The 24,887-nt window shown below is 48.6% G+C and overlaps 2 protein-coding genes across 2 annotated transcripts in view; one reads left to right on the forward strand and one right to left on the reverse strand.

Moving 5' to 3' along the window:
• The window catches only part of COL9A3 (collagen type IX alpha 3 chain), a 33,786-nt gene extending 15,920 nt beyond the window's left edge, over nucleotides 1–17,866 (forward strand). Inside the window, exons 14-32 of the mRNA XM_088529325.1 lie at nucleotides 64–117; nucleotides 885–938; nucleotides 2,076–2,129; nucleotides 2,945–2,998; nucleotides 3,293–3,346; nucleotides 4,027–4,080; nucleotides 4,832–4,876; nucleotides 5,629–5,682; nucleotides 5,957–6,010; nucleotides 8,680–8,733; nucleotides 9,418–9,489; nucleotides 11,935–11,970; nucleotides 13,045–13,089; nucleotides 13,397–13,429; nucleotides 13,798–13,944; nucleotides 14,616–14,670; nucleotides 15,492–15,674; nucleotides 15,789–15,866; nucleotides 17,451–17,866. Coding sequence (XP_088385451.1) covers nucleotides 64–117; nucleotides 885–938; nucleotides 2,076–2,129; nucleotides 2,945–2,998; nucleotides 3,293–3,346; nucleotides 4,027–4,080; nucleotides 4,832–4,876; nucleotides 5,629–5,682; nucleotides 5,957–6,010; nucleotides 8,680–8,733; nucleotides 9,418–9,489; nucleotides 11,935–11,970; nucleotides 13,045–13,089; nucleotides 13,397–13,429; nucleotides 13,798–13,944; nucleotides 14,616–14,670; nucleotides 15,492–15,674; nucleotides 15,789–15,866; nucleotides 17,451–17,626 — 1,356 coding nt within the window. The 3' untranslated portion in view covers nucleotides 17,627–17,866. The remainder of the gene's footprint in view (nucleotides 1–63; nucleotides 118–884; nucleotides 939–2,075; nucleotides 2,130–2,944; nucleotides 2,999–3,292; nucleotides 3,347–4,026; nucleotides 4,081–4,831; nucleotides 4,877–5,628; nucleotides 5,683–5,956; nucleotides 6,011–8,679; nucleotides 8,734–9,417; nucleotides 9,490–11,934; nucleotides 11,971–13,044; nucleotides 13,090–13,396; nucleotides 13,430–13,797; nucleotides 13,945–14,615; nucleotides 14,671–15,491; nucleotides 15,675–15,788; nucleotides 15,867–17,450) is intronic.
• Nucleotides 17,867–19,469: 1,603 nt separating this feature from the next.
• TCFL5 (transcription factor like 5) lies at nucleotides 19,470–23,610 on the reverse strand. The gene is made up of 6 exons (XM_088527981.1): nucleotides 22,919–23,610; nucleotides 22,137–22,308; nucleotides 21,294–21,456; nucleotides 20,432–20,648; nucleotides 19,844–19,985; nucleotides 19,470–19,590 (listed from the first exon to the last, which is right to left on the reverse strand). The coding sequence occupies exons 1-6, from the start codon at nucleotides 23,608–23,610 to the stop codon at nucleotides 19,471–19,473; spliced, it is 1,506 nt and encodes a 501-aa protein (XP_088384107.1). The 3' UTR covers nucleotide 19,470.
• Between the last annotated feature and the right edge of the window lie 1,277 nt (nucleotides 23,611–24,887).

Genomic DNA, 24,887 nt, shown 5'->3' on the forward strand with positions numbered 1-24,887 from the left:
CTGTATCATTCAGTTTTATATTTTAGCAGTGTTTGGCTTTTAATTGATCGTTTTCTTAATCAGGGTCCAAGAGGTCTAAGAGGATTGCCTGGTCCGATGGGTCCGGCTGGTGACAGAGTAAGAAAAAACCTTCTCCTGATTTTCTCATTTCACCACCCAACTTCACCCTCACAAAGCCCAGATGATGGGTGCACATTGTGGGGAACATGCAAGGATACAAAGTGCCGGCCCTTTGCTGCACATCTTCCAGGCAGACCATCCTTGCAAGGGAGTTAGAGCCTCTGTGCTGAGGGTTCACAGGATAAGGCCCAGGGTTAATTATTCAGACAAGGACAAGATGCTGCCCCTGCAGGGCTGACAGTGCTACAATCTTGAAAAAAAAAAGAGAAACATTTCATGAACACTTAATTTTCTGTTCCCATCTCCTTACAAGAAAAAGCCAAAGAACCACTGGATGAACAAAGATTTTCAGAACATGGAAGGGGTTTCAGGTCTAATGCTGCACCAAAGACATCACGGAGAACTGTATTAATCTCCAGCTAATTCTGACCTTGGTCTTCTGCCAGGTTCCTTGATACCTGGCCTAGAGACTGAATGGGTTGAATTGGAGAAAGCCATGCCTTAACCCAGGCATGTTTGTTCAAGATGTCAAAGCAATGAATGACATCAGTGTATTGCAGAGATAATGGTAGGGAGATCCGCAGTAAAAATGTGCTCATTCAAAAGGGAATCTTTTGCAAGACTGTATTAGGAACTAGCAAAAAAGTATGGGGTGTCTTTCAAGGTTAGGTATTAGGTATTTTCTTAGACTGCAGTAGACTTCAACTGTAGGGGCTTCACCCTCTGCCATTGACAACATTACAATGATGTATTGTTCTTTGCAGGGTGACATCGGTTTCAGAGGGCCACCTGGCATCCCAGGACCTCCAGGGAAAGCTGTATGTATGCATTTCTTGGTGGTCTTCCACAAGCAAAGCCTCAAGTTTACCTTTTCTGCACTAAGCTCTTCCCTGTCAGTGAATATGTTGACCTTCTCAATCAGATTATCCCCCTTGCGTTTTTTCCCTCCAGTTAAAGCAACATCATTTCACCTGATTTCATGGTGTCTTTCCATCAGTCATACCCCATTCTGCCAGAATAAGTTCACCACATTTCCCATATGCTCTGTTCTTCACTGCTTTTCACGTAGACCTCCGTTTCTTTCACGTGTTGCGCTTTCATGGTAAAGTTTTTTGGGGCGAAGAGGTTTGGGGAAGGCTCAGTGCCGTCCTGAGGCTGCTCCCTTTGGACTTGATGTGTGGTTAGATCACAGCTCAAAAGAACTTTTCCTGCAAGGCAAAAACACTCATTTGGGCATTAAAGATGCAACCCATGTGCGTTTGAAAAGTTCTGGGGTGAAGCATAGGAGAGCACAGAATCTGCACTCTTGCTGTGGGCAGACCCCCCTTACACTCTTTAGTGTGCCCAAATATGAGACTAGAGCTGCATCTGCAGAACTATGGACTCTAATGGCCTTTTCCACTGCCCACTGGCCTGTCACCCAGCCTCTCTCTAGTGTGGCTAATATAACATCGGTTTCATAGCAAACCCTCATTTATTTGTGGCAGGCAACACGCTGCAGTCTGTGATGACACCAAAGCAGTACCACTCTCTGGGGATTCTTCCCTAGCTTTTACAATTGTAGAAGAAATTAATCTGAACTAAAATCAAACGAGGTATTTGCTGTCTGTCAAACATTAATTGCACCGAGAAGGACATAAGCAGTAAATATTAAAGATTTTCTCTGACCCCGTTGGTATATTTGTTAAAGAAAGTGCTTCAGAAAGTGAAGGGGAACATGGTCTTCTCCCTGTGGGGCTGCTAGCAGAGTCCCCACTGCGGTCAGTTGATGCATCAGGAGTTACAGAGAGTAACTGAGGAATTAGAGCCGAGCTCTGGGGAGGGTGTTTAGTCTGGCACCAGGCAGTGGTAAAGCCAGCAAAGAGCACAGGAGAACTTCATCACTCACCCTCTTGAAATGTTGGCATTTGTCACTGTGATGAAGATGCTTTACGGCTTTTTCTTTATTGTTACAGGGAGACCAAGGAAACAAAGGACCTCAGGGCTTCAGAGGACCCAGAGGAGACACTGTGAGTGCAGTAAAGCACTAGTCTACTCCAATATTGAACACGAGATTCAAAGGAGTCTTACAGCTTTATTATGACTTGTCCCTTTAATTTATTTTTAGTGCTTTATGGCATCCTTTCTTAAAGCAAGGTGGAATTTGAAAACTTTGTTGTTACCAGCTGAGAGGCAGGGGCAAGGAGGTGACACTAGCAGAGTCCAGCTGGAAGGCCTTGCTGGCAGATGCTCTTCCAGGTTTCGCTGTCAGCACTCCCTGCTTTCAGTTGTTTTTATTTAATTCTGCTTGTAAAAGGGACTAATTGTTCTTGTGTATTCTTCTAAAACACACTGGGGAACTGTGAATGCGAACTACTAACAAAAATAGAAATTTTATCTCTAGACACTTTACATTTTTTAAATTTATTATTTTTCTTAAAAACAAACCAGAAAAAAAGTGAAAAACAAACATACATGTTTAAAAACTTGTTTTATGGGAAACTATATTTCCCTTCATGGGAAATCCTACATTCCAGGGTGTAGAAAATAGATATTTATATCTTGTTGTTGTAGAAGAGGTCTAAATGCCGCTTGCAGTCTACAGTATGGAGCTCTGATCTTTATCTCCATCCTTTGAAACATCAGAGAATTTTGTCAGATGCACAATCAGCATTACATCACTTTGCTGGTGTACCCTAAGGAACCACTATCCCTATATGAAACAAGTCAAGAGCCTGCACAGACTGGGTGAAATATCCCTAAAGAGTTTTACTATTATGTTTGTTTAATTAAGGTTTTTAAGGGCTGTGTCCTGGGTAACACAGGATTTGTTACTGATTTCTAGGGTAGACCTGGACCAAAAGGAAACCCAGGACCTCGTGGACTCATAGGAGAACCTGTAAGTTCAGTTAAATAGGATACACGTCTCTGTCTTGCTTGCAGATAACATGATACGAGAAGTCTTGCATCTTACAGTCTGTGTTATCAAACTTTTACCCTGCATGCCTATTTGTGTAGCCTTCAGTGTGGTCCTGGTTGGAGCAAATCCTGGCTGTCCTGCTGTTAATGACAAACATCTCACTTTATTCCCAGCCTAGAGGTGGGCCTGTTGCCAAAATGTTCTGTGATGTGAATGTATTTTGCAAACCACAATGTCTGTCATGACTTTAATCTGCCCTGTGCCTGGTTGCAGGGCATACCTGGCAAGGATGGACGAGATGGAGCTCCTGGACTCGATGGTGAGAAGGTTTGTAAAGTCCTACTTAAACACTGTGCAGAAAGACTTCTGTTACTGTCCCAAGCCTGCTGTGAAGCTACTAATTCATGGGAGGAAAGAACGTAATAGCTGGAGACCTTTTGCTTCTAGAGAGAGTTTTCCACTAGTGTAACTAGTGAAGAAGAGTAAAATTGCTCCTGTTAATTAATCTCAAGGAAGTTCCCTGAAGAAAGTTGATGCACATATGATCTAAACTCAGCTAAGCCTCTCTACTTAGTTGTTCCTGTTGGCTGGCTCCAGGCCTTCAGAGATGCGTTTTTTTCAGAGCTGTTGACAGAGGCGTCTGTTTATTCTAATTGCCTGTAGATTAAGTGCTGTCAGGTGCTAGCTGCCTGATTTTTGAATGGTGATCCCACAGGACCATGCTGCCTGTGTTGCCAAGGAAGGAAAGCTTTTGGATTATTAAGACAGGGAGATGCCTGGGGAAACACCTGCAAGCACTGAGCTTGCAACTGCACCCACCTGCCCCTTGTTTCCGGTGGGTGCCCAGCTCCTGCAGGCTCTGTTACAAGCTCACCCCGTGTCCTTCTCAGTACAATGCACTTGCTGGGCTGGGGGAAGATTTCAAATGCCTCTTTGTGAATGTCTTCCCTAACTGTCCAACTGTTTCAGAGTCTTGGGGGTCCCTCCTAACCTCTCAATATCCACAGGGTGATGCAGCTCGCATGGGTGTTCCTGGAGAGAAGGGGCCAAACGGACTTCCCGTGAGTATGGCAGCACAGCCACTGTCCCCGAGGCACTGCAGCAGCTTGGCCTTCCAACAGAGAGGTTGTGGGGAGAGGTTGTGTGCCCTGCCTCATTTAAGCCAAGGCAAAATGTACTTTTCCCAAAGTACAGAGGGGGAGCAGTGTCCAAGACCCAGTGGAACACATCTCGAGTAACACCTGGTGGTAATCTAGAGGTACCTTGGCCTCTGGACAGTCTCACTGACTCTTTTTTTTTTTTTTTTTTTTACATATCTGAATTTGAGGTGGACTTTGCTTTCCACATCCCAGGGATGTGTATCCCTTGTGCAGGAAACTAAGATCTGGGATATAACTGACCAGGATTCAACAATATTCTAAGCTGTCTCCTTGGCTTACTCAATATTCACTGACAAAATCTCTCTGTCCAGTTTGCCCTCTCTTTAAATGGAGGTAAAGTATTCCTTCCTTCTTGTCCTGCAGAACATCTTGAACATCTTTGGAAGGATGTTCCTGCAGTGCAAAATGGTGCTGCTGCAGTTTTATTTGTGTATTCCTCCTTGCTCTAATTACCAAGCAGTAGTATATTCAGAGCTGCTAGGACAGCTAGGAACAAGAGGGAAATTGAAGCCATCATTTTCATGGTAAAAACTGCAGAAATGTAAATTCTCCATTACTGCAAGCAAACATTGTTCCTTGTGTGTCAAATGAGACCAGAATAGCAAATTTAGTAACTCCACTTCTGACACTGCCGATTTATTTATTTTCACAGGGATTGCCTGGAAGAGCAGGTATTAAAGGCTCGAAGGGTGAACCAGTAAGTGAATATCTTTAATGCTGAGTTCTGCCGGAGAAGCTATTAGCTGTGTTCTGTCAAGGTTTTTTGGCTTTGGGGGATTGGTGTCCCTAAAGGGAGGATTTATCTTGAAGAGAGGGTGCCCATGTTCCTGCCCAGGCTGGCTCTCCTGGCAGTGACGAGCAGGTGTTGGCCACTGCAACAGCCAACGAGGCCCTGCTCTTGTTGAGACATCTCGGATGTCCGGATACATGGGAGGATTGCTAGGAGTCTGGGAAATCTCAGGAAGAGAAGCATGCCCATTTTTGTCAAGTGCCTGGGAGCAAGAATAATCTGAGTTTTAAGGTTTCCTGCAAGCAGGATCGGGATTTTCTCATCATTCCTTCTGGAGACTCTCCACACACACACACAAACACACACACACACACACGTTCCAGGAGAAAAACCACCAAAGAGCTCTAGATTGGCACCTACACATGAGATGAAAGAAAATCTCAGACAGATCAAAGCAATCTGTCACAGAGCACTTCTACAAAGTGTTGTCTTTCAGCCCCTCCCATCCATTTCTGTAGTTCCCCTGCACCTGCATCATCATTTTTGCTAATTCCCATGCATGTGACATAGCTGCAAGAAGCCATTTCTCCTTGCACAACAGTTTTTATTTCCTTAGCTACATTTCAGCTCCCTCTTTTGCTCCCACCACGTTGCCCTGGGTAGGACAGAAGTGACCGTCTGATGAGATGCCCCAAGTGACTTTGTCTTCTCCTCTGCAGGGCAGTTCTGGAGAGATGGGAGAGGCAGGTCCCTCTGGAGAGCCAGGCATCCCTGTACGTAACCCTGCAACTTGCATCTGTCTTGAACTCTGCTGAGCGGGTTTTAAACCAAAACATGAAGCTGGAGCAAAAGTGCAGCACTGATTTAGTAGCAAGATCAGTGCTACAGCACTCGTGGGGATACTGCCCAGGGCAGTCCAGCTGGATGGATCCAGGCGTGGAGGGATGGAAAAACCCCGGCTGCCAGCAACATGCAGCAGCTCTGCGGGTCGGGGAGGCTGGATGTGCTGCTCCCAAAGGGCCTGGCTGACTTTGGTGTTGTTGCTAGGGCGATGCTGGTGTTCCCGGTGAGAGAGGCCTGCCCGGACCCAGGGGAGCAACTGTAAGTACATAACTGCCAAAGTAGAGTTTTGTATGTGGGATTAATGCCTGGCTAGAACAAAAGGCTGTATTCTCAGTGGGTGTTGTCTTTGGGGAGGACAAAGTGATTCCTCCCCTTTCATGTAGCGAAGAAAGCTGAGGTTGTTGAGAGGTTTGTGGAGCCGCTGCAGTCAGTGCAGTGCAGAGCCTGGACAGCCAGCAGCTCCCCATCAGATAATAATGTTCAGTTTGGGCTGAATGCAATTGAGGTAATGCTTCTATTAAGCTATTTCTACGTGTATAGTCACCAGCATATGAAACACGAAATCCTTCCTTTCCTTATGTCACTTTCCTTGGAGCAGTAGTGGTTTATTGCAAACTCTGAGGCCATATAAGCACCAAAACTGGACGGCCTGTGTGCTGCCCCATTGGATGACAGGAGTTTGAAATGTGTTGAAGAGTTTGTAGGCCTGTTGACAATCTCTTGCCTTTCTTGCACCAAGCTGCCTGCTATTCACAGCTCTTGGAAACACCCCCCAAATTCCCAACCGTATGGAATGAGGCCAAAACAACTTTCAGGTGGGCAATCTATTCACACATTCCCCATCGCATCCACCTCACTTCCAACCCTGCAGTAGCATCATCCTGCCAGGAGTTGCAAAGGAAGGGAATGTGGCTGTGAGTCACTAGGAAACATAACACCCTGTACAGCAGGGACACTTCTCTCTTAAGCTGTGAACTGATGACTTTCTGAAACTTCGGGGTTAGAATCCACTGAGATCCTCAATGGAGTGTTTTGTTCCTACATTCATTCAGTTCACTGCATCATCTCAAAGCCTTAGAAATACAGAGCTACAGGAATTGTAGTAACTGCAGTACAAACCTTCTGCAATAACTACCTGGCTGCCTGTTGTGTCCCTATTAAGCAGCATATGATAAAAGCATTTCTTATTGTTGTGCACAGCATGAAAATGCCTAGGATGCCATTTATTTTCTCACTCCCCAACTATTGTAGCTGTTGTGCTTGGACTTAACCTTCCAGGGGTTTTGTTGTGCCTTTTATTTTTTTAATACCTCATTTTGAAATCCAGAAGCCTACAGCAACACTAAAATGATTTCTGGTATGTGTCACTTGGAAGAAATTGAACAGTATAATGATTTGTTGTTTGTGAGCAGCCACTTTTTAAGTGCCCAAGGAAAGGGGAAACAGAAATAAAGTAAATAATGTTTGCTTTTCTGTCTCCAAATTTTTTATCAAAATTGAATGCCTAAGAAAAGGTATTGTATGATAGCCAAAGAGCAAACATGATTGATTTAACTGTATTGGCACAGACTTCTGCAGTGGAAGCAGTAGCAGATGAACCAGTGTTCATTTCTTCTGATCTGTTTTGTTAGGTCCCCAAGTTATATGAAGTGTTTTTAAGCCTGGACCGTTAAAATAGAGATGCAGGATTTGTCCAGGGTTGAGACTATCTGGCTTAAACAAATTTGGCTTCCCTTATCATATCAAATCAAGACTTATTTTATATTCAAAGGCCATCAAAATCTGCCAAATGCCAGCCTTTTTAAAAGCTCTAGAACAGCAAAGTAATTCACACAATTCCTGTTATTTTTACACACAATTTCATGTTGCTTTCATAGAGCTCTGTCTTTGTAACTCTCAGTTTCCTTGTTGAGTTAAAAGCAGAAAACAGAAGTGAAAAGAGTAACAAAAATACCCAAGTAGTTGGCTGGCTCTTTGAAGATGCTGGTGTTGTATTTAAGCAGAACAGTTCCTAGTTCTGGGCTTTCTGTACAAAGTTGCAGCCACACTGATCTTGTCAGCCAAGCAGGAATAAGACAACTGATTTAGATTGTAAATTTAATCACACTTTGCAAAGGTTTTCCTCTTCCTATTCATTATGGCCTGAAGAAATGAAATAAGACAGTAGATGTTTGGATGCTGAGGTGAATTTATTAGGCTAACAATTAGGGGAAAATACATATAAATGCTTTAAAATTTTATTGTAAATAAATCTGGAAGAGTTGTGCATGCAAAGCAAAGACAAATGCCTTTTCAACACGGGCTGTGCCTGCCTTGCAGTCTCGTGGATACTTGGCTTTTTCAGTACACTGGTTCTTTATCACATATCTGATTTTCTCAGCAGAAAGCAAGACTCCTAACAATAAAGTTCATGTTCTTTCTAGAGTGCTGGGCTTTTAAAAGCACCTGCATTAAGAGAAAGCCTAAGAGGCTGCCTTTCCTATATTGCAGGTACAAAATATCTCCAAACAAGTGGATGCAATTGCCATTTTTTATGTCTAAGTGCATGCAGTACTTGTTTTACAGCAGTTACTTGCAGAACTGGACCAATTAAATGCTTAGTCCTGAGATGGCAGATCCCCTTTAATGCATATTCTATGTACTGTATCATCGTTCCACCTTTTGTTGTCACTGATTTTCGTCATTCACTCTACTGGTGAGTGTGAGTAATAAGATAGAAATGAACATTTTTGTTAATAGTAACTATTAATAAACTTCAGTATATCCCAGGCATCACTGTAACAGCTGTTCATCAGCATTGCCATTAGGAAAACTGTTCTCCAGCACAAAACTCTTTCCTCTTGTTAGAACTGAGGCAATTTAATTACAGATGTAGCTTAAGTGACCCTGAATTGTCTTCTTGCAAATGCTTTTCCTTCTGCTTTCAGGGTCCTCTTGGTCTCCAAGGCCCTATTGGCCCCCCAGGTGTAAGAGGTTTCCAGGTCAGTATGCTGGTAACAAGAAATATTTAATATACATCATTACATGCATCACGACAGGTGACTATTTAATGGAAACCTTTGGCAAGGTAATGCCTGATGGCAACAAGTGATAGGAAAAAATGTCTTTCCAATTGTTTATTAACACAGTCGGGTATTAAAAAAAACGCAGGGCCAGCTGAGCTGCCTGCTAGAGGAAATATTTAGTGTTGGTACATTAAAAAAAAAAAAAGGGGGGTGAGTTTGTTCTTCTGTGAGCATCACTGATTTGTGATTTTCTTGAGAAAGAGCTAGGCCAGCAGCAGGCTGGAACACTTTGGCACTGTGGTTGGCTGTAGTTGGGAAAGATGGGGGGCAGAAGTCGAAGTAAACCATGCCACCCAAAGCAGGAATTTGCCAGGAGAAGCTGTGCCTGGCTAGGAATAGTCTGGAAAGCCCTGCGGGTTGAACCAGGCAGTGGAGGCTTCATGGAGCCTGAAAGCTGCTTGTCCAGAACATTCGTTCAATAAAACAAAGTGTTTCCTTGTCCGCAGCTCAGGAGATGAGGTCAGAATAAGCAGGAAATTCCTGCAACCTCCAGGCAGGGAACAGTCAGCAAGAAATTATGGAAATTGGTGAACTTTGGGGGTGTCATGGTTTTTTTTGTCACTTAAAGTAACTGTAACTGTTTTTGTGTTTTCCTAACAGGGTCCCAAAGGTGCCAGTGGGGAACCTGGCCTTCCTGGTCCAACGGGAATTCGTGGAGAATTTGGTGACAGGGTAAGGGAAGGAAGATGCCTGTTTCTAATTTCTGCTTTAGTGACACAAAACTTGGGGAACACCAGCAGTTGGGCATCCCAATCAGACCCTGTAGAAAAATAATCTTAACCTCTGGGGCCTTCAGCATCCAGCCTATCTCTAAAATCTATTTTTGGGTTAGTGTCTGGCTTTGCTCACATCACTCGGGGGAGCCAAAGTGATGAATAGCCTAGAACGATAAAATCCCTGTATTGAATTTCACGGTAAATTCAATAATTGAATTTAATTATTCATAGAATAATTTAAAAGTATTTGAGAGACTGAAGAAGAATGGAGATGCCCTCTGACCAGCTCTATCCCAAGGAGAGTGGAAATGTAGGAAAAATAATCCTCAGGACTCAGCCAAAGAGGGATTTCTCTCACCAAAGGCCTTAGTAGCAGGATGGGAGTCAGAATTCATGTGACCTTGGATAAGGGAATTGGTTTGTCTGAGGCTCAGATAATTACCTGCAAAATTGGGGTGAGCAATTTCCAGCTTCTCGTGAGTACTGTAAAGACAAATTCATGAATGATTATGAGGTGTTCAGATAAGGTAATGTAGAGACCAGAAACATCCTGAAGATCCCAAAGTTCCCCATCCATCCCTGTCCTAGAGCCACTGGCTCCGGCGCCGGGTTGGATGGACGTGCTCTGGTGCTTCTGCAGGGCAGTGGGAAGGTCAGGGCACATCAACCATTCTTGATTTGCTGTTTTTTTTTTTTTATTATTATTATAACAAAAATCACAGGTTCTGTCTCTTTTATAGTTTGATTCATGTTTCTGTCCAGGCTTCCATTTTAGTTCCTAGAAGTCCCACTATTTTTAGACAGAATGGAATATTTTAAAGAGGCTTTTGGGACCATACCCTAGCCAGAGCAGACAAGTATTGTTTTCTTTCCTCTTCTCTATACTGACTTCACCAGAAGGGCCCTTCCTGGGAGCACAAGAGAGCTGATTCACCCACTGTGTTACTCACAGGTTTGATTAGGGTTTCTGGACTGCTTAAAATTTTATTTTTGCTCAGTGCTTTCTTTCTGAGCAGCCGCATCCCTGGGCCCCACAGCTCAGGATAAATCCTGCTTTTTGTTTAAATGGATTCGTTCTCATTTTAAATGGGTTCGTTCTCATTTTAAATGGATTTGTCCTGGTTTTGAAGACGCCAGCGGGGCCGAGCGCGCGGCGCTCGCGGGAGAGCAGGGCCCGAGTGTTGGCAGCTCCTCGACACCGGCCTCGAGGTGACGCTTCTGTGTAAATAACCCCCGCGGCAGCTCGGGCTCCACAAGGGCTGCTCTGTGCTGGGCTCCGGGCACGGTTCAAAAGGCCCCTCAGTCGGGAGCACCGCGAGGCTGGAAGGGCAGAACAGGAGGGTTATTGTGGGCCCCGTCTGTGCTCAGGACGTCGCTGCGGGGAGAAACGTGCGGCCCCCGGCGCCGCTCCGAGCGGAGGGGAGGAAAATCCGGCGCTTGGCGGAGCGGGACTGGCAGCGGGAACACGGCGGGATTGTTTCTGGCTCTGCGTTTGCTGTGAAACCATCCGCCACCCTCCCTGCTCGGCACCAGGTTTGCCCTGGCAAGGGGCTAAACCCTCCAAACGGGTCTCCACAGCCAGAGGAAGTTGGGTTGTTGTGCTGGGGGTGAGTGAGCAGCGTGGCCGAGCCGGAGCCGGCTTCATCCCTGGAGGTTCTCCAGGCTCAAAGGAAGGGTCGGTACCTCCCCGTCGTCCCCGCTGCCCCCAGCCCTTCGCCGAGCTCTGCTGCAGCCGAGTTTTCTTTCTTTGCAAAGAAATATGGTTCTTCCAGCCTGAGCTAACAGGTGCTGACGTGGTTTTTTTCCACAGTCTGCAGGACTGTGGTCAGGAATATAAACCCACATGGCAACAAGTTCCCTGTTCTGGCATGGAGAGTAGGAGAGTTGGGTGCAGCAGGCCCTAAGATGAGCAACAGCGCTGGGATGATGCAGAGACACTCTTGCAGCTGATGTGGAATATTGGGCAGAAGGTGGATTTGACGGTTATTGCTGGGGGAGGTCGTAATGAGCAAACACATTTTCTGAAGATCTTTATTAGGAACAAATTCCTGGGAATTCTGAGTGCTGCAGCAGCCCGGGATGATGCTTCTGTCGGGGATTCCTTGCTATGGGCTGGCATGAACCAGGTGCCCAGGGAAAAACGTTGACCCTGCTGAGCTGATGGAGTGGCAAAACTGTGAGGAGGGTCCCTGAACCGGAGCTGGCTGTGCCCTGTGGTGCCACCAAACCAGCAGGAAGGCTCCAAATCTCTCCTTCTGCCAAGAAAGGCGGAGGAGACGCAGCGCCCCGTGCCCAGGAGGCTCGTGGCCACCCCGTGCCCTTGGAGGGACTCTCTGGCCACCCCAGCAGGCTGCGGGAAGGCCCCAGCTCCAGCTCACCTGCCTCTTTTCCTCATTCCCAGGGTCCGACGGGCGCCGCTGGTCCCAAGGGCACCCAGGTAAGCGGCGCTGCTCGTCCTGTGCCGTCACCTCGTGTTCCAACCCGCCGTTCCGCTGGGTTTTCGCTGCCGCCCGCTCCTTCCCGTAAAAGAAAGCGGAGCAGAGGCCAACAAAGCACTTTCTGTTTCCATTTTTCCTGCCTTGACGGGAGCGGCACATAAAGAAGCTGTGGTAGAAAAGCCAGGTTTGAGCTGGTGGTTGGTAGCCCAGGGCGGGCTGGGAAGGGCAGCCTGTCCCGGGCAGCTCCTGCGGCTCTTGCAGAGGGTTCATATTCACCCCAGCCCCAGACAGGCCGAGAGATTCCTTTAATATCTTAATTTTGCTGCTTAATTTCCTCATTTGGATTAGTCTTGGTGAGGAGCGTTGAGCCAATTTGCATCAATTATATAACTTATGCTGGGGTTTCTTTGCCAAAAACGGTGTGTTTCTTCACTGAGCATTCCCAGGTCTGCTTGCAGATTCCAGGTGCTGGGGGGTCTCTGTTCTGTTGCTAAGGGGAAGATCCATCCAGCTCCCATTTGCCTTGCAATAACCCCTCTGCAGAGCAGCGTGGTCACCCTAAGGAGGCTCATTAGCTGCTCTAATTGCTGTGTAATGAGCGCGGGGTGGGAGACGCTGCCTGCAGCAAGTGGTGCTGCTCAAGGTGCCCGTGTCCATGTTGGCTCCAGGAAGGGGCTGGACAGGTCCCTGCTCCTCGTCACCTTGGGGAAAGGCCCCGTGAGCCGGGTCGAGCCCGGGGGAGGCTCCTCGCCACGAGGGCTTGGATCCCCTTGGGTCTGTGCAAGGAGGGGAGGAGGCAGCTCTGGACAGGGCTGTGCTGAGGGGGAGGCCACGCTGGGCACCGCGCGGCTGCCACCCGCCCTGGGAGCCCCCGGCTGGGGACCCTGCCCTTCAGGTTCGCTGGAAGGGACTTGTGAAAAGTCCCCTCGGGTCAGAGCCCCCGAGGGGCCGAGAGGAGCCCCCCTGCTGCGGCGGCTGCTCCGCAGGGCTCCGGCTGCTGCAGCTGCCCTCCTCAAAGGGGCCTTGGCGGGAGGCGTCGCCGCGGGCCGCTCACGCTGCTGTCTCCCTTGCAGGGCATCGCCGGCGCCGACGGCCTCCCGGGCGACAAAGGAGAGCTGGTAGGTGCAGAGGGGGCCGCTCGCGCCGTGGGCCTGGGGGAGCTGACGGGGCCAGCAGGAATTGCCCGCGCGAGAGCCCCGGGAGCCACCGTGAATCCTGGCTCTGCGAGGGAAAAGGTGCCCCAAGCCTCCGGGCCACAGTGTCACCTCCCCAGGTCACCTCGTGGCATCGTTGCTGTCGCCTGAACTAGAAGAGCCCATGAGTTGCTCCATCCTGCTGCTTCCCTAAGCTCCGCAGGTGGATTTGATTCAGATGTGCCCTTTTTTAATGGCTTTTTTTTTCATATTTTCCGTTTATTTCCCCTAGGGTCCCTTTGGTCCTCCCGGCCAGAAAGGAGAGGTAGGTGCCAGAGCTGCAGGCTCTGCTGGGGGTGTGGGGGTAAACTCCCAGGGAGGAGTCCCCGGAACCTGCACGTTCCCTAGAAGCAGATTTCCCCTCCGCCGTGCCCTAAAACCTGTGACGGTGACAATTCTTTGTGACAATCAAATGGTACAAACAGGGTTTGGTTCGTTTTGTTGCAGTGCAGACATGGACTCTAATTATCAAGACCTTGATGTCCAACCACCCATATAATGCAAGAAACACGTGGTCAGCCAGATCCATTAGGGAAACGGGAAGAAAAGCTTAATTAAGCCCCTATAGAGCATAACGGACCATGTCTTCCTTTTTAATCTTATTTTTTTTCCTTTTCTTTTTCTTCATTACAGCCAGGCAAAAGAGGAGAGCTTGGTCCTAAAGGTGCCCAAGGACCTAACGGGACTGCTGGTGTTCCTGGGATTCCTGGACATCCGGGGCCCATGGGCTTCCAGGGAGTGCAGGGTGTCCCCGGCATCGCAGGAAAGCCTGGCCCTCCTGTGAGTGTTCCCTGCGCTGGGGGTGCAGTCAGGGAGTTCCCCATGGGAAGAGATGCAGGGTGGAGTTTGGATGCTGATTAAAAGCACCTCGTTTTGGCCTGATCTGGGGGGACAGAAGCAGGCAGAGGCACACGCAGCACTCGGTCCTGCCGCAGCAGCTTGCCAGGGCAACGGGATCGACGCAGTTTGCAAGCTTAGAGTTAAAAGTAAATTCTGCAAATTCATGCCTTGGAGAATTAATCTTCTCTCACACTGTTATACTGATAGACTTTCTGCATTCATTAGAATGGGCTGCGTTAGGTGACGGTTTTCATTAGAAAAGTGAGTTAGAAGTTGTTGATCATTTAAAAGTGTAACTCTTACTCGCTACTCCAAATGTTAGGTATCTATCTTTGAACAGAGTTAATGCTTCATCATTCAGGAAAGGCCAAATAACCTTTAAAATTCACGATGAAATATCTGGCTTCAAATATTAAAATTAATCCCTGCTATTAAGGTCATGACAACTTCTCATTGGAGCTATCATGATGTGGGTGAGAAATGCATCCTCATGAGGGATCCTGGCAGCTTTTTATGAGCTCCTGGAAATGAGTTTAGTGCCCTCAGGTTTGTCAGGGGTGATTATCAATAATGTGGGTTTGTTTAAGGCAGGATTATTTTCTTAATTGCAGGGCAAAGAGGCCAGTGAGCAACATATAAGGGAACTCTGTGGGGAAATGATAAATGGTGAGTACTGCTGGGGAAAGGGACTTTAAATACATAGTGAGCTGAAGAGATGGAGATCCTCAGTATGACATGACCCCTGAGATCTATTATTTCTCTGATTTAACAGGGAAAAATATGTCGACATTAAAGTAAAGCAGTTATTCAGGAGGTCGTCTTATTGTCCAGGACATTCTTCTAAGTTTATTATTTTAGCATCATTCACCGTGGTAACGTGCCAAAGGTACTAGGAGCAGCTTTGACACAGCTGGCAGGAGGCTGCTGGCAAGGGCTGCCCTGCGGAGCCTCTCCCGACCTTCCTCATTCGGGACTTGAGCCCCCGTTTGCCCCCATCCTCTGCCCCTCAGGGGCCTCCAGGGAATGTTACTTCTTTCACGCTGCTGTTTTGCATTTAGGGTAGGTTCACCAAGGGCATGAAGCCAAAAACAGCAAAACTTGCGTTGATAATTGAAGTGTTGTTCTCCAGAATATTTAAAAATCTTAAAAATTGGTTTGGGAAGCAGGAAATATCAGTGGCTTAAAAATCCTACGGATTGTGGCCCAAAATCTCCATCTGTGGCTAGAGATTTATTATTCTAAGAGAATAAAAAGATCCGAGTGAGCCGATGTGACAGATTCTGGAATGTTTAGCATCCTTCTGCTAGAAGCAGCAAGTGTGTAGGAGTGGCAGAGAGCAGGAAATCTGCCTGAGCAGCCGCCTCTATTGCCAGAAACCCGGTTTCCAGCTGCTCCCTCCGCTGACCGCGCTGGTGGCCGCGCTGGTGGCAGCCGGCGCGGCGGGCGCGGGGCCGCTGGCTGCAGTTTTGCCTTTCCTGTGTCTGCAGATCAAATCGCCCAGCTCGCTGCTAACCTGAGGAAGCCGCTGTCCCCCGGCATGACGGGCCGTCCCGGCCCCGCCGGCCCGCCCGGACCTCCCGGCACCATGGGAAGCGTTGGGCATCCCGGGGCTCGCGGTCCCCCCGGCTACCGGGGGCCGCCGGGAGAACTTGGCGATCCCGGGCCCAGAGGTGAGGCTGGACTCGTGGCTCCCGGCAAGGCGCCGCGTTTGAAGGCCTCCTCCAGCCTGTGCTCTGCTCTGGCTGCGCTGGGCAGCTGGTGTTGAGATTCTGCTTCTCTTGCAGGAGACGCTGGTGAAAAGGGAGATAAAGGACCAGTCGGCCAAGCTATCGATGGGCCAGAGGGAGATCAAGGGCTTCAAGGTAACGCGGCAACATTGAGTAACCCGCGACTAATTACAGGCTAGAGAGGGACCGCTCCGCGTGTCGTCAGCAGCTCATTGTAATGCATTTTCCCTGCAAGTATGACATTATTTAGGGTTCCTCCCCTCTGGTGGCATCTGTCGGCGCAGGAGGGACAGCCAGCAGGTGTGCCCAGTGAGGCAGTGGTGCCCCCCTTGCACATCCCCGCTCCCTGCGCCCCCATCTCGTCCTAATCCTATTAGAGGAAGGGCTGCTGGGGACAGCAGGACTCTTGGCCTTGGTCCCTGCCACCCAACGGCTGTGAAAGAGCAGGGCCTCGTCAAGATCTCGATGTCACAGCCCTTCCTCATCCTTTCCAAGAGCTCCCAGCACCGGGGGTTGTTTTCTGGGGTGTTTCTCTGCTGTCCTTGGATGACAGACGACAACGCAGCAGCTCACACAGTGATTTTTGGGCCTGCGGCTGTTGCCGCTCTGCAGCTGCCTCTAATCCCACTTCCCAAGGGGGAAGAAGGATTCCCACGAATCCTTATCAGAGGATTCAGAGATTCATTTAGGCAAATTAATGAATATCTCTTAGAAACTGTGAAGGAAAATTCTTTATTTTTCTTACCCGTTAAAACAGTTTTCTAATTGTGATTATATCTACACAATGAATATGTTAAAGGCACCAGAAGCAGGCTCTCCATCCATATAATTCCACAAAAACAGAATACTTTTATACAAGGTGTCCCAGATTTCTCTATAAAATAAGTGCATTAATTAAATGCATGTTTTCTTTTCCAAAGCTTATAAAAAGATGCTACTTTGTACCCAGTAAGATCATGAAATATAATGAAATAAACAGCAGCTGCAATTCTTACAAATAGGATCAGGCACTTCTTTGTATCATAATTAAGGTAGGAAGGCAGCTTTATCGACTGCCTGATGCCCCTGTCCCTGAGAATCTCATTGTACAGGATTTAAGGGCGTTTCAGTAGCGTGTGTCACACAGTGTTGTTACAGAACTGAGTTTTGTGAATTGTTTGGAATGTGAAAGAAAAAAGAAATTCCAAAACAATCGCTTGGGTCTGTCCTAAGCAGAAACCGTTTTGGCTCTAAACAGAATGTGCCTTTTACAAGGAGGAGTTTTTGAAACTCAGTGCAAGGTATAAAGGAAGCTGCACAGGGCAACGTGAAGGGGATTTCTAGGTGTTCATTCTCACTGCTCTTCTACCCTTATTCAGCCTTTATCACTGCTGGCCTTGAGGAGGCAAAATGAGTGGAAAGCGCCAGAACGAGCTCGGCCCCTGGGCGCTCCCGTCTAGTGCAGCCCTGGGAAACAGGGATTGTGCCAAATAATCCTCATTCCAAATCAACTCCTGTTATTCGTGGCGTGATATACGAACGACTGCCATGCACATGCTCCAAATTTAGGCTAAATTTATTTAACACCCTCTACTCAACAGGCCATAACAAGTCTGATGTACAGACACTTGAAGTATTTTAATAACTAAAAATAACTATTTTTTTCTTTTTAAAATAAAAATAAAGGAAGGAAGGAAGATAATATTTCATGAAATCTTTCTCTTTTTGCCCCTTGTTTAGGACCACCCGGTGTACCTGGAATAAGTAAAAATGGTCGGGATGGTGCTCAAGGGGAACCAGGTCTTCCAGGGGATCCTGGTACTCCCGGGATGATTGGGGCTCAGGGAACTCCGGGAATCTGCGACACGTCAGCCTGCATGGGAGCTGTGGGAGCATCAACTTCCAAAAAATCATAAAACAACACTATGAGCAGAGGAAAAGTGACTGAATATTTAAGTAAACAGAGCATTGTGAGAAAACAGCGAGAATCCTCCTAGTGATAAACGGACAGATGTTCCTTCTATTAAAATGAATTAAGTGGAGACTTTGACATAGCAATTCAGTTCTATGAAAAAGAAAAAAAAAAGCATCAGGCAAAAACTTGTAATAAAAGATGGTTTGTGAGTATTTTCTCCTCCCCCTACTTTGTTAGCAGTAAAGATCTGGGGAAAAAAAAGTCTCCCCTTCCCTTTCTGCCTTAGCTGGGAGCGTTGGTCCTTTTTACTGAGAGGCCCCCAACTCTCCCCGAGATCCCGGCTCTTCCGTGCGGGCGCTGGAGCCACCTCCATTCCCTGGCGCTGCTCCCACTGACTGCAGTGGTGCAGGACCAGGCACTAACCTGCACGTGGAGGTGTTTAGGCTCCCACCTGCTATTTACAGCAATGGAAATTAGTCGTATAAATATCCAGTATTTTTAAGACTCTGGCCTAGGTGAAGATCACAGCCCGTCTATGTTTCCTGTCCACCTCCTGGTTGCACCTCAACTATTTGCAAAGGCTAATAAAGAGTAGACCTCTTGCAATCAGATTCTGCAACAGATGCAATGTACGTATTTTAAGGTGCAGGGGAAATTTTTTGTATATTTCCATCTAATAATAAAGGAAATTAAGTAACAGCATTCTCATGACCTCTACTTAAGCTATTTGCACAGTCATTGTGAACAAGACTCCAACTAAGAAGGGATGCTCTTCTAAAGACCAGCCAAAAAAAACTGTATGAACTGTTGTAAAAATAAAAGGAGATTTTTTTTAACCTTTTCTTTGTGATGCTGTAAGTTTCATTATACACAGCAATGCTTTGACAAATGCCATTTCCTGAACTGTTTTTATGAGGATTGTTTGGAAATAAATTGCTGAAAAATTGTGAATATCCGTGATTTAAAACAGTATTTATTTTGGAGACATTTTTGTACTTTAAAACCTGTTAGCATCATCTATTTAAAATAATAATAATAAAGCCACTCTCAGTTCACAAACTATTCTACCTCTGTCCTAAATGCTGAAGTTTATGAACGAGGGAGCCATATTAATCTTTAAACATGAAAATAGTTTGTGCATTTAAATAATACACTGTTTACAATATGCCTTTTTGGGACTGAAGTAACGATACAAGAAACTATTGGACTTCTTTAAAGCCAGTGCTGATGGCGTTGTATTACTCTGGGGAGGGATGTGTTAAAGCATTCATGGCAAATGTGAACTTCATGTAGCCGTTCAATTTGGAAACTATGCACTTATTCAATTAACTAATATAACTTTTAATTGATAAAAGGGCATTATAATGGCATCTTTAATTTCTTTTTACACTTAAAGAATGTATTTGCGTTTAGTCAGTGAAGGACCAGTGGATGTTCTACAACAATCCCTACCTGGCCCAGGCCATGTTCTTTTTTAAAAAAAAATAAAAGGAAAGCGCAGTGCAGAACCACAAACAGAAAAAAGGGGAGATTTTTTGCTAGCTAAAGGGGGAAAATACTGAGCAGGTGTCGTGACATTTTCTGCTGCCTCTGGTCCCTAAGTCCAGCTGTGAGCAAACTGATTGGTACTGTTGGTAGTTAACTTTCATTTCCATTTTGAATAAAAAAAAAGTTTTCATCCATGCTCTGTTACTGTATGTCTACACGTTCTGTTTTGCAAGACCGTCCTGGAGCCTGACAAGTTACTCACATGAGGAAACCCAAGCGACTCCCGCGGGGGGCAGCACCTCCGGGCAGAAGCCAAGCGGCGGTGCCGGCCGCCCCAGGCCGCCTGAGCGGGTCAGGTCAGACGACTTGGTCCCCAAAGCCGGGTGCGTTTTCCTGCACTGGACACGCTACAAATGAGTCTGATCTTGCTATTTTTAGTCTTCTGCCTGTTTTACCGCAGAACACAGTCTCAAATTCCTAAAATCAAAGGATAAAAATGATTATGTTTAAGGTAGATGATGATGCAAGACAGTGTTTTTCAGGAGACTAGCGCACGGAAACGCACGCTGTGAAAGGAAGCAATGGGGCTGTGCAAGTATCTCCACGAGCAGGTTTCTAAAGGGCCCTTTATAAAGTAAATACCATCTAGCAAAACCCTTGCACATTCTTTTAGCTCCATTCTGATAGATTTGAACTATGTTCACATTTGAAACAAAGTTAGATTAAAAACCTTTTTCAGAGAGTCTCCATGCCTTTCATGAATGTACTTCAGAAAAGCAGTTGTCCACTGTAACGTTGTTGCCTTGTCGGTGTCAGCAGTACAGAACGGAACCAGGAGATTCAGTTCATCACAGCAAATCCGGATTCTGCGCCTGCGGAAAAACACAAACCACTGTCAGCCAAATGGGGTGGGAGAGAAGACAGACAAAAAGAAAACAAAAATGTCTAGCCCCAGGTTGCTAAAAGCCATGGCCTTTGGGGAACTTAATCTTCTGCTAGCCTCAAAATTCGTGTCTGTGTATTAGCCACGGGCTATGCAGAGACACATGTCTGTGTATTAGCCATGGGCTTATCGTCAGAGATTTGTTATGTGTTTTTATTTATGCCCTTTTTTTCTCTCACGCAGTAAAACAACATCAAGCCCACCATCCATTTCCCCTCTAATAAACATCTAACACTTTATCCCCCGTGCTGCTTTTTCTTGGAGGTAAAGCGAGATCCGTCCAATTCACCCCGTGCCCCGGGTCCTGCCGGCAGCGTCACGGCGCCAGCGCTCGGGGCTGCCCGTTTGGCGCCGCAGCTCCGCACAGGCCGTTACCTTCGGTCCCGCTCCATGCGGTTGTGGCGCTCGCGGCGCTGCGAGACGCCCTCGTGCGCCCCGGCGGCTCCGGCCGCCCAGGGCCCCGGCGCCGCCGCGGCGCCCGCGCCCTCGTGCGTGTTCTGGATCTCGCTCAGGGGTTTGCGCTCCGCCGGCTCCGGGGGGCTCAGCCGGCTGCGGCTCCGCTTGCTCAGCGCCTGCTTGCACAAGGCGTCTTCTTTGCAAAACAGAGAGGACAACAAGAGCCTTAGTTAAAACCCTGCTATTACCAGTGCAATTCTCATCAACTACTGATCACTTTTCTTTTTTTTTTTTTTTTGTCATTTTATTTATGGGGATTAATCTCTGAAGCTTTATTGCCATCCTAGATTAACACTTCCAGCAGCAAAATGTCCTTAGGAAGCCCTAATTCACTGCTTTCTGCTTGAAAATCCACCTGGTTTCTATTTTCTTAAAGAAATTACTGAGATGCTGCCTGTTTTTAACGAACTTTTGAGGAAGTCCTTTAAGTGTTCCTAAGTGATATTGGCTGGCTCTGCTATGCCAAATTTGAGGTTAACAAATTGACAGAATCCAGTTACTTAGACAAGGCTCAGAATTTCAAAGGCACTTTGCAGCCTCAGCTTCTCTCATTTCAAACTAGCAGTGTGTAAATATTCTGAAAGTATAGCTAAAATTGAACATTTTTAAAAAAGAAATCTAGTCCGATATTGTCTACTGTGTTTCCCAGAAACAGTGACCACAACCCATATGCATCAGTAAAATCATATTCATTATAGAAAATAAATTTGGAAAAAAAATATATAGATTTGAAAAAGAAGGGCAGGGAAAGCTAAGGGAAAAGTTGCTAAAAGTGGTTTACCTCCAACTTTGATCCAAACTTGCTCAGGCAAAGCCTTATTCCTAGCACCTACTGCCTGCTTCGTGGATTCAATTTCCTGATGATAACAGAAAGAGAACGTTCTGGGTAACCCCAGGTCTTGATGTTTGGCAGCTTCCAAAATAGTGCAGGACGTTCCAGAGGTCTGCGAAAAACAACCACCAAAATCCTTTTCATCAAAATGACTTAGAACAAAAGGAAATGGAAATTTGTCCTTGCTAAGCATTTCCTTCTGGGATTGTGGAGATGAAGTTTATGTGCACACAAAAGATCACAAGTATCTTCCTAACCAGCCATCTAAAGGCCCCCTGATCGTGTTACCTGGATGCACGGATGACCTAACTGCCGCACTGTTGGTTAGAATAAGTACTTTTTGATGGTCTTAAAGATTAACCTAAGAATAAACAAAATACAACCCTGTAAATCATTCTTTTCAGGCCTATTTAAACCAATCAAAACCCCAAAAGCAGTCAAACATTTTAACATAATCCTTTGGGATTATGCTACGCCTAAAAGGGGTAAGTTAACAGTGGCAGCACTTGAAATCTGCAGGGTTGCCAGCAGTGAAATTAGCACTCGGGATAGGCAGAGATGAGGACGCAGCAGAGCAGCAGGTGCTGCAGGAAACACGGGACAATTTTTCAGGAGTTTGCGAGTCCAGATTGACTCCAGCGTGGCAGGAGTCTAAGCGTGGCGACCTGCTGTCCCTCGTGGATTCCGCACGGTGGATTGAGCTGGATTTGCAGCTGGAAGAGCCGCCTCCTCACCAATATTCCCCGTTTATCAGCCCTATGGCAGCGGCGCAGCCAAGGGGCCGTCACCCACCTGCGTGTGCGCGGCGGCGGCGGCGCCCGCGGGCGCCGGGCACGCGTTCATGGCCAGCAGCGGGTACGGGAACTGCAGCGCCGCGGGCTTGCTCTTCACGAGGGGAGCGCATTTATTCTGGTGCTGGTGAAGAGGGATCAGCTCCGACGGCTGCCGGATCAACGTTACTAAACTTAAGAAGAAAACACACACGCACACGTGCAAGATGGGCTACGTGGAAAGGAGGGGGCAGAAGGATCTACAGGTACGCGCGCCCTGCTGGGAACTAGCAGTAAGAGCCCGCTCTGATCCGCTGTAAACACAAATCATTACTCTTGCCTTTTGGCACTTTGGTGACAATAAAGATCAGCTGAGGAGAGTACCCTGTGCAGCAACTTTTGTTTGCAAGGTTTTCCCACAGCTGGGCCTCCCAACTCTAGCATTAATCAATTTCTAATGCTTTGTTGTCATTTAAAATCTACCTGGCTTTTAGCAAGTAAGGTGTTAACACCGGGCAATGTTCTTCTCCCACCTTTATCTATCTACACTGCTACTTGATATCAAAAATAAAGTTGGAAAGTAATCCATTTTGTATCTATCTTGTAACTAGGCAATATTCAGTAGGCCCAACCCGAGGCGAACAGGGTTGCGGCCACATTGTACTGGTGCAGCTTGAAAAGCCCCACTCCTCGCTTTGCACATGAAAACCAGCGCTGCACATAGGGCTTAACTCTGCGGATCGATTTGAGCTATCTGGAAAACACAAAGCGGAAGAGTATGAGCTAAAGGGAATCCCAACGCACTTGTTGAGGGCGGCCGCGGGCTCCTGGGGCTCCGGCGCGCGGGGCGGCTCCGCCGGGATGCTGTTGAACCTGTCCTCCAGCCGCACGCGCACGGCCGACTTGGCTCTGGCCTCCGGCGCGGAGCCCTCGGCGCCCGCGCTGTCCTTGCGCGCCCCGGCGCCGTCGCTGGCCTTGGCCCTGGCTAACCCGTGTCCCGGCGCCTCCGCAGCGCTGCTGCTGCTGGGCGTCCTGTCCGCGTGGCTCGCGGGGAGGTTGGACTCGCTGAGCAGCAGCATCCTGAGCTCCTGGAAGTCGACGTGGCCCACGCAGGGGTTGGAGCTCAGCAAGCCGCTGTCGGCGGGCAGCGCGGACGGGCAGAGCACGGGGAACACGGGCTGGTTCGCGGCGCTGCCGGCCGAGCAGCCGTCCTGCGCGGGCTCCGCGGGGCCGCCGGCCGGCAGGAAGGCGGCGTTGAGCCTGGGCTCCCCTTCGCCCTCGCCGGCCGGGGCCTCCATGTGGGAGCAGAGGATGTGCTGGAGCTGCGTGTACTCGATCTCCGTCATCTCCACGAGGCTCAGGTCCGTGGTGGTGAAGCTCAGGTTCTGCTCCACGAAGGAGCCGTCGCCGGGGCCCGCGGGCGCCAGGGCAGCGTCGATGGCGGCCGCGCTCGGCGGGACGGAGCCCTGCGCCTCCTCGGCGGCCGCCCCGGACATGGCTGAAGCGATCCCGACGTGTCCTCCTCACACCTGCGGGAACTCCCTCCGGCACCCGTTAGGCGGCTCGGGAGAAGCGGCTGCACCTGCGACGCCCCTTGCCGCGAGCCCGGGCGCTGTGCGCGGCGGGATCCTCCCGGCGGCGCCGGCTGCCCCGCGGAGCCGGCCCCGGTCCCGCCGCGCGGGCGGAGGGCAGCGGCGCCGCCAGGGGGGCCCGGCCCGGCGCAGGCGGCGCCCGCGGGCAGGAGGCGGCGGCGCCGGGAGCGGGGCACGCGCCGCCCGCTCCCAACCGCCGCGCGCAACCGCCGCGCCCGCCGCGCGCATGCGCCGAGCGCCAACGGCCGCGCGGGGGCCTCGCCTCAGGGCTGCCCCGGACCGGCCGGCTCGGGGCTGCCCGGGCGGTTCGGGGCTGCCCGGGCGGTTCGAGGCTCCCCGGGCGGTTCGGGGCTGCCCTGCCTTGGGCCCGAGGCCCAGCCTGACTTGCCCGGGCAGCGCCAAAGCCCGGGGGAAGAAGCCCTGAGGGAGCCGCGGGGAAGGCGCTGAGGAGGTGTCGCCTCGAGCACCGTCCTGCCCGCGGCCCTCGTGGTGTTGGAAAACTCTCCAAAATGCCCCAAACGGCTCCGTTCGCCCAGAGGGGCGGGAGGGGATGGACCCGCTGTCCATCCTCCTTCCACACCTTGGGTGTTAGGTGCGGCTCACCTGCTGCTTGGCACTCATGGGCCATAGCACCAGCAGCACATGGGCACTGGGAGGGAAAATGGTAAGAAAATGAAGTCCTAACGCTTCAGCCATAACACATCCCCTTGGCTTCCTTGGTCCAGGACACAGCGGTCTCCCTGCTGGATTTCCAGCAAGAATTCAGCTGGGAAGCAGCAGGCTTTTTGCAGTGTCCTGGACAAAGGTGTAATGAGGATGGCACAAGAAGCTACTGCACTGGATTTTCTGTAATTTAATCAACTTCACAATAAATTTATGTAGTTTGTAAAAAGGCTCCAGCTTGCTCGATCAGGTCTCACTGGCGGGCACGGTCTGAACGCAGCCCCACAGGGCGGTTCATCCAGTGCCCGCGAGTGGTTCCTACCTTCCCTTTCTGTTACCTACCGGCCAGAGACAAGTCACAAAAATAATAGTCCAGCCCTTAAAAGGAATAAATGAAAAATCTGGAATCTACTCCTTTCTGGAAGTTCAAAAATCAATTTTTGTTGACCTTAATGAGGTGAGCATTAAATAAAGGCAAAACCTGCGGCTATTCTCCCTGCGGGACTGCCCCTTAGCAC

Source organism: Tinamus guttatus, unplaced genomic scaffold (genome assembly GCF_059628265.1).
Source record: "Tinamus guttatus ecotype Peru unplaced genomic scaffold, ASM5962826v1 Tinamus_guttatus_pri_ptg000027l, whole genome shotgun sequence".
In the NCBI taxonomy this organism is placed as follows: domain Eukaryota; kingdom Metazoa; phylum Chordata; class Aves; order Tinamiformes; family Tinamidae; genus Tinamus; species Tinamus guttatus.

What these genes read in the sequence shown, in the direction of transcription:
- TCFL5 (XM_088527981.1), bottom strand. Translation starts at nt 23,610, where the DNA reads ATGTCCGGGGCGGCCGCCGAGGAGGCGCAGGGCTCCGTCCCGCCGAGC. An exon ending in AGTTTGGATCAAAGTTGGAG is followed by an intron (nt 20,649 to 21,293) that starts GTAAACCACTTT and finishes TGTTTTGCAAAG; the next exon opens with AAGACGCCTTGTGCAAGCAG. An exon ending in ATGGAGACTCTCTGAAAAAG is followed by an intron (nt 19,591 to 19,843) that starts GTTTTTAATCTA and finishes CTTTGATTTTAG; the next exon opens with GAATTTGAGACTGTGTTCTG.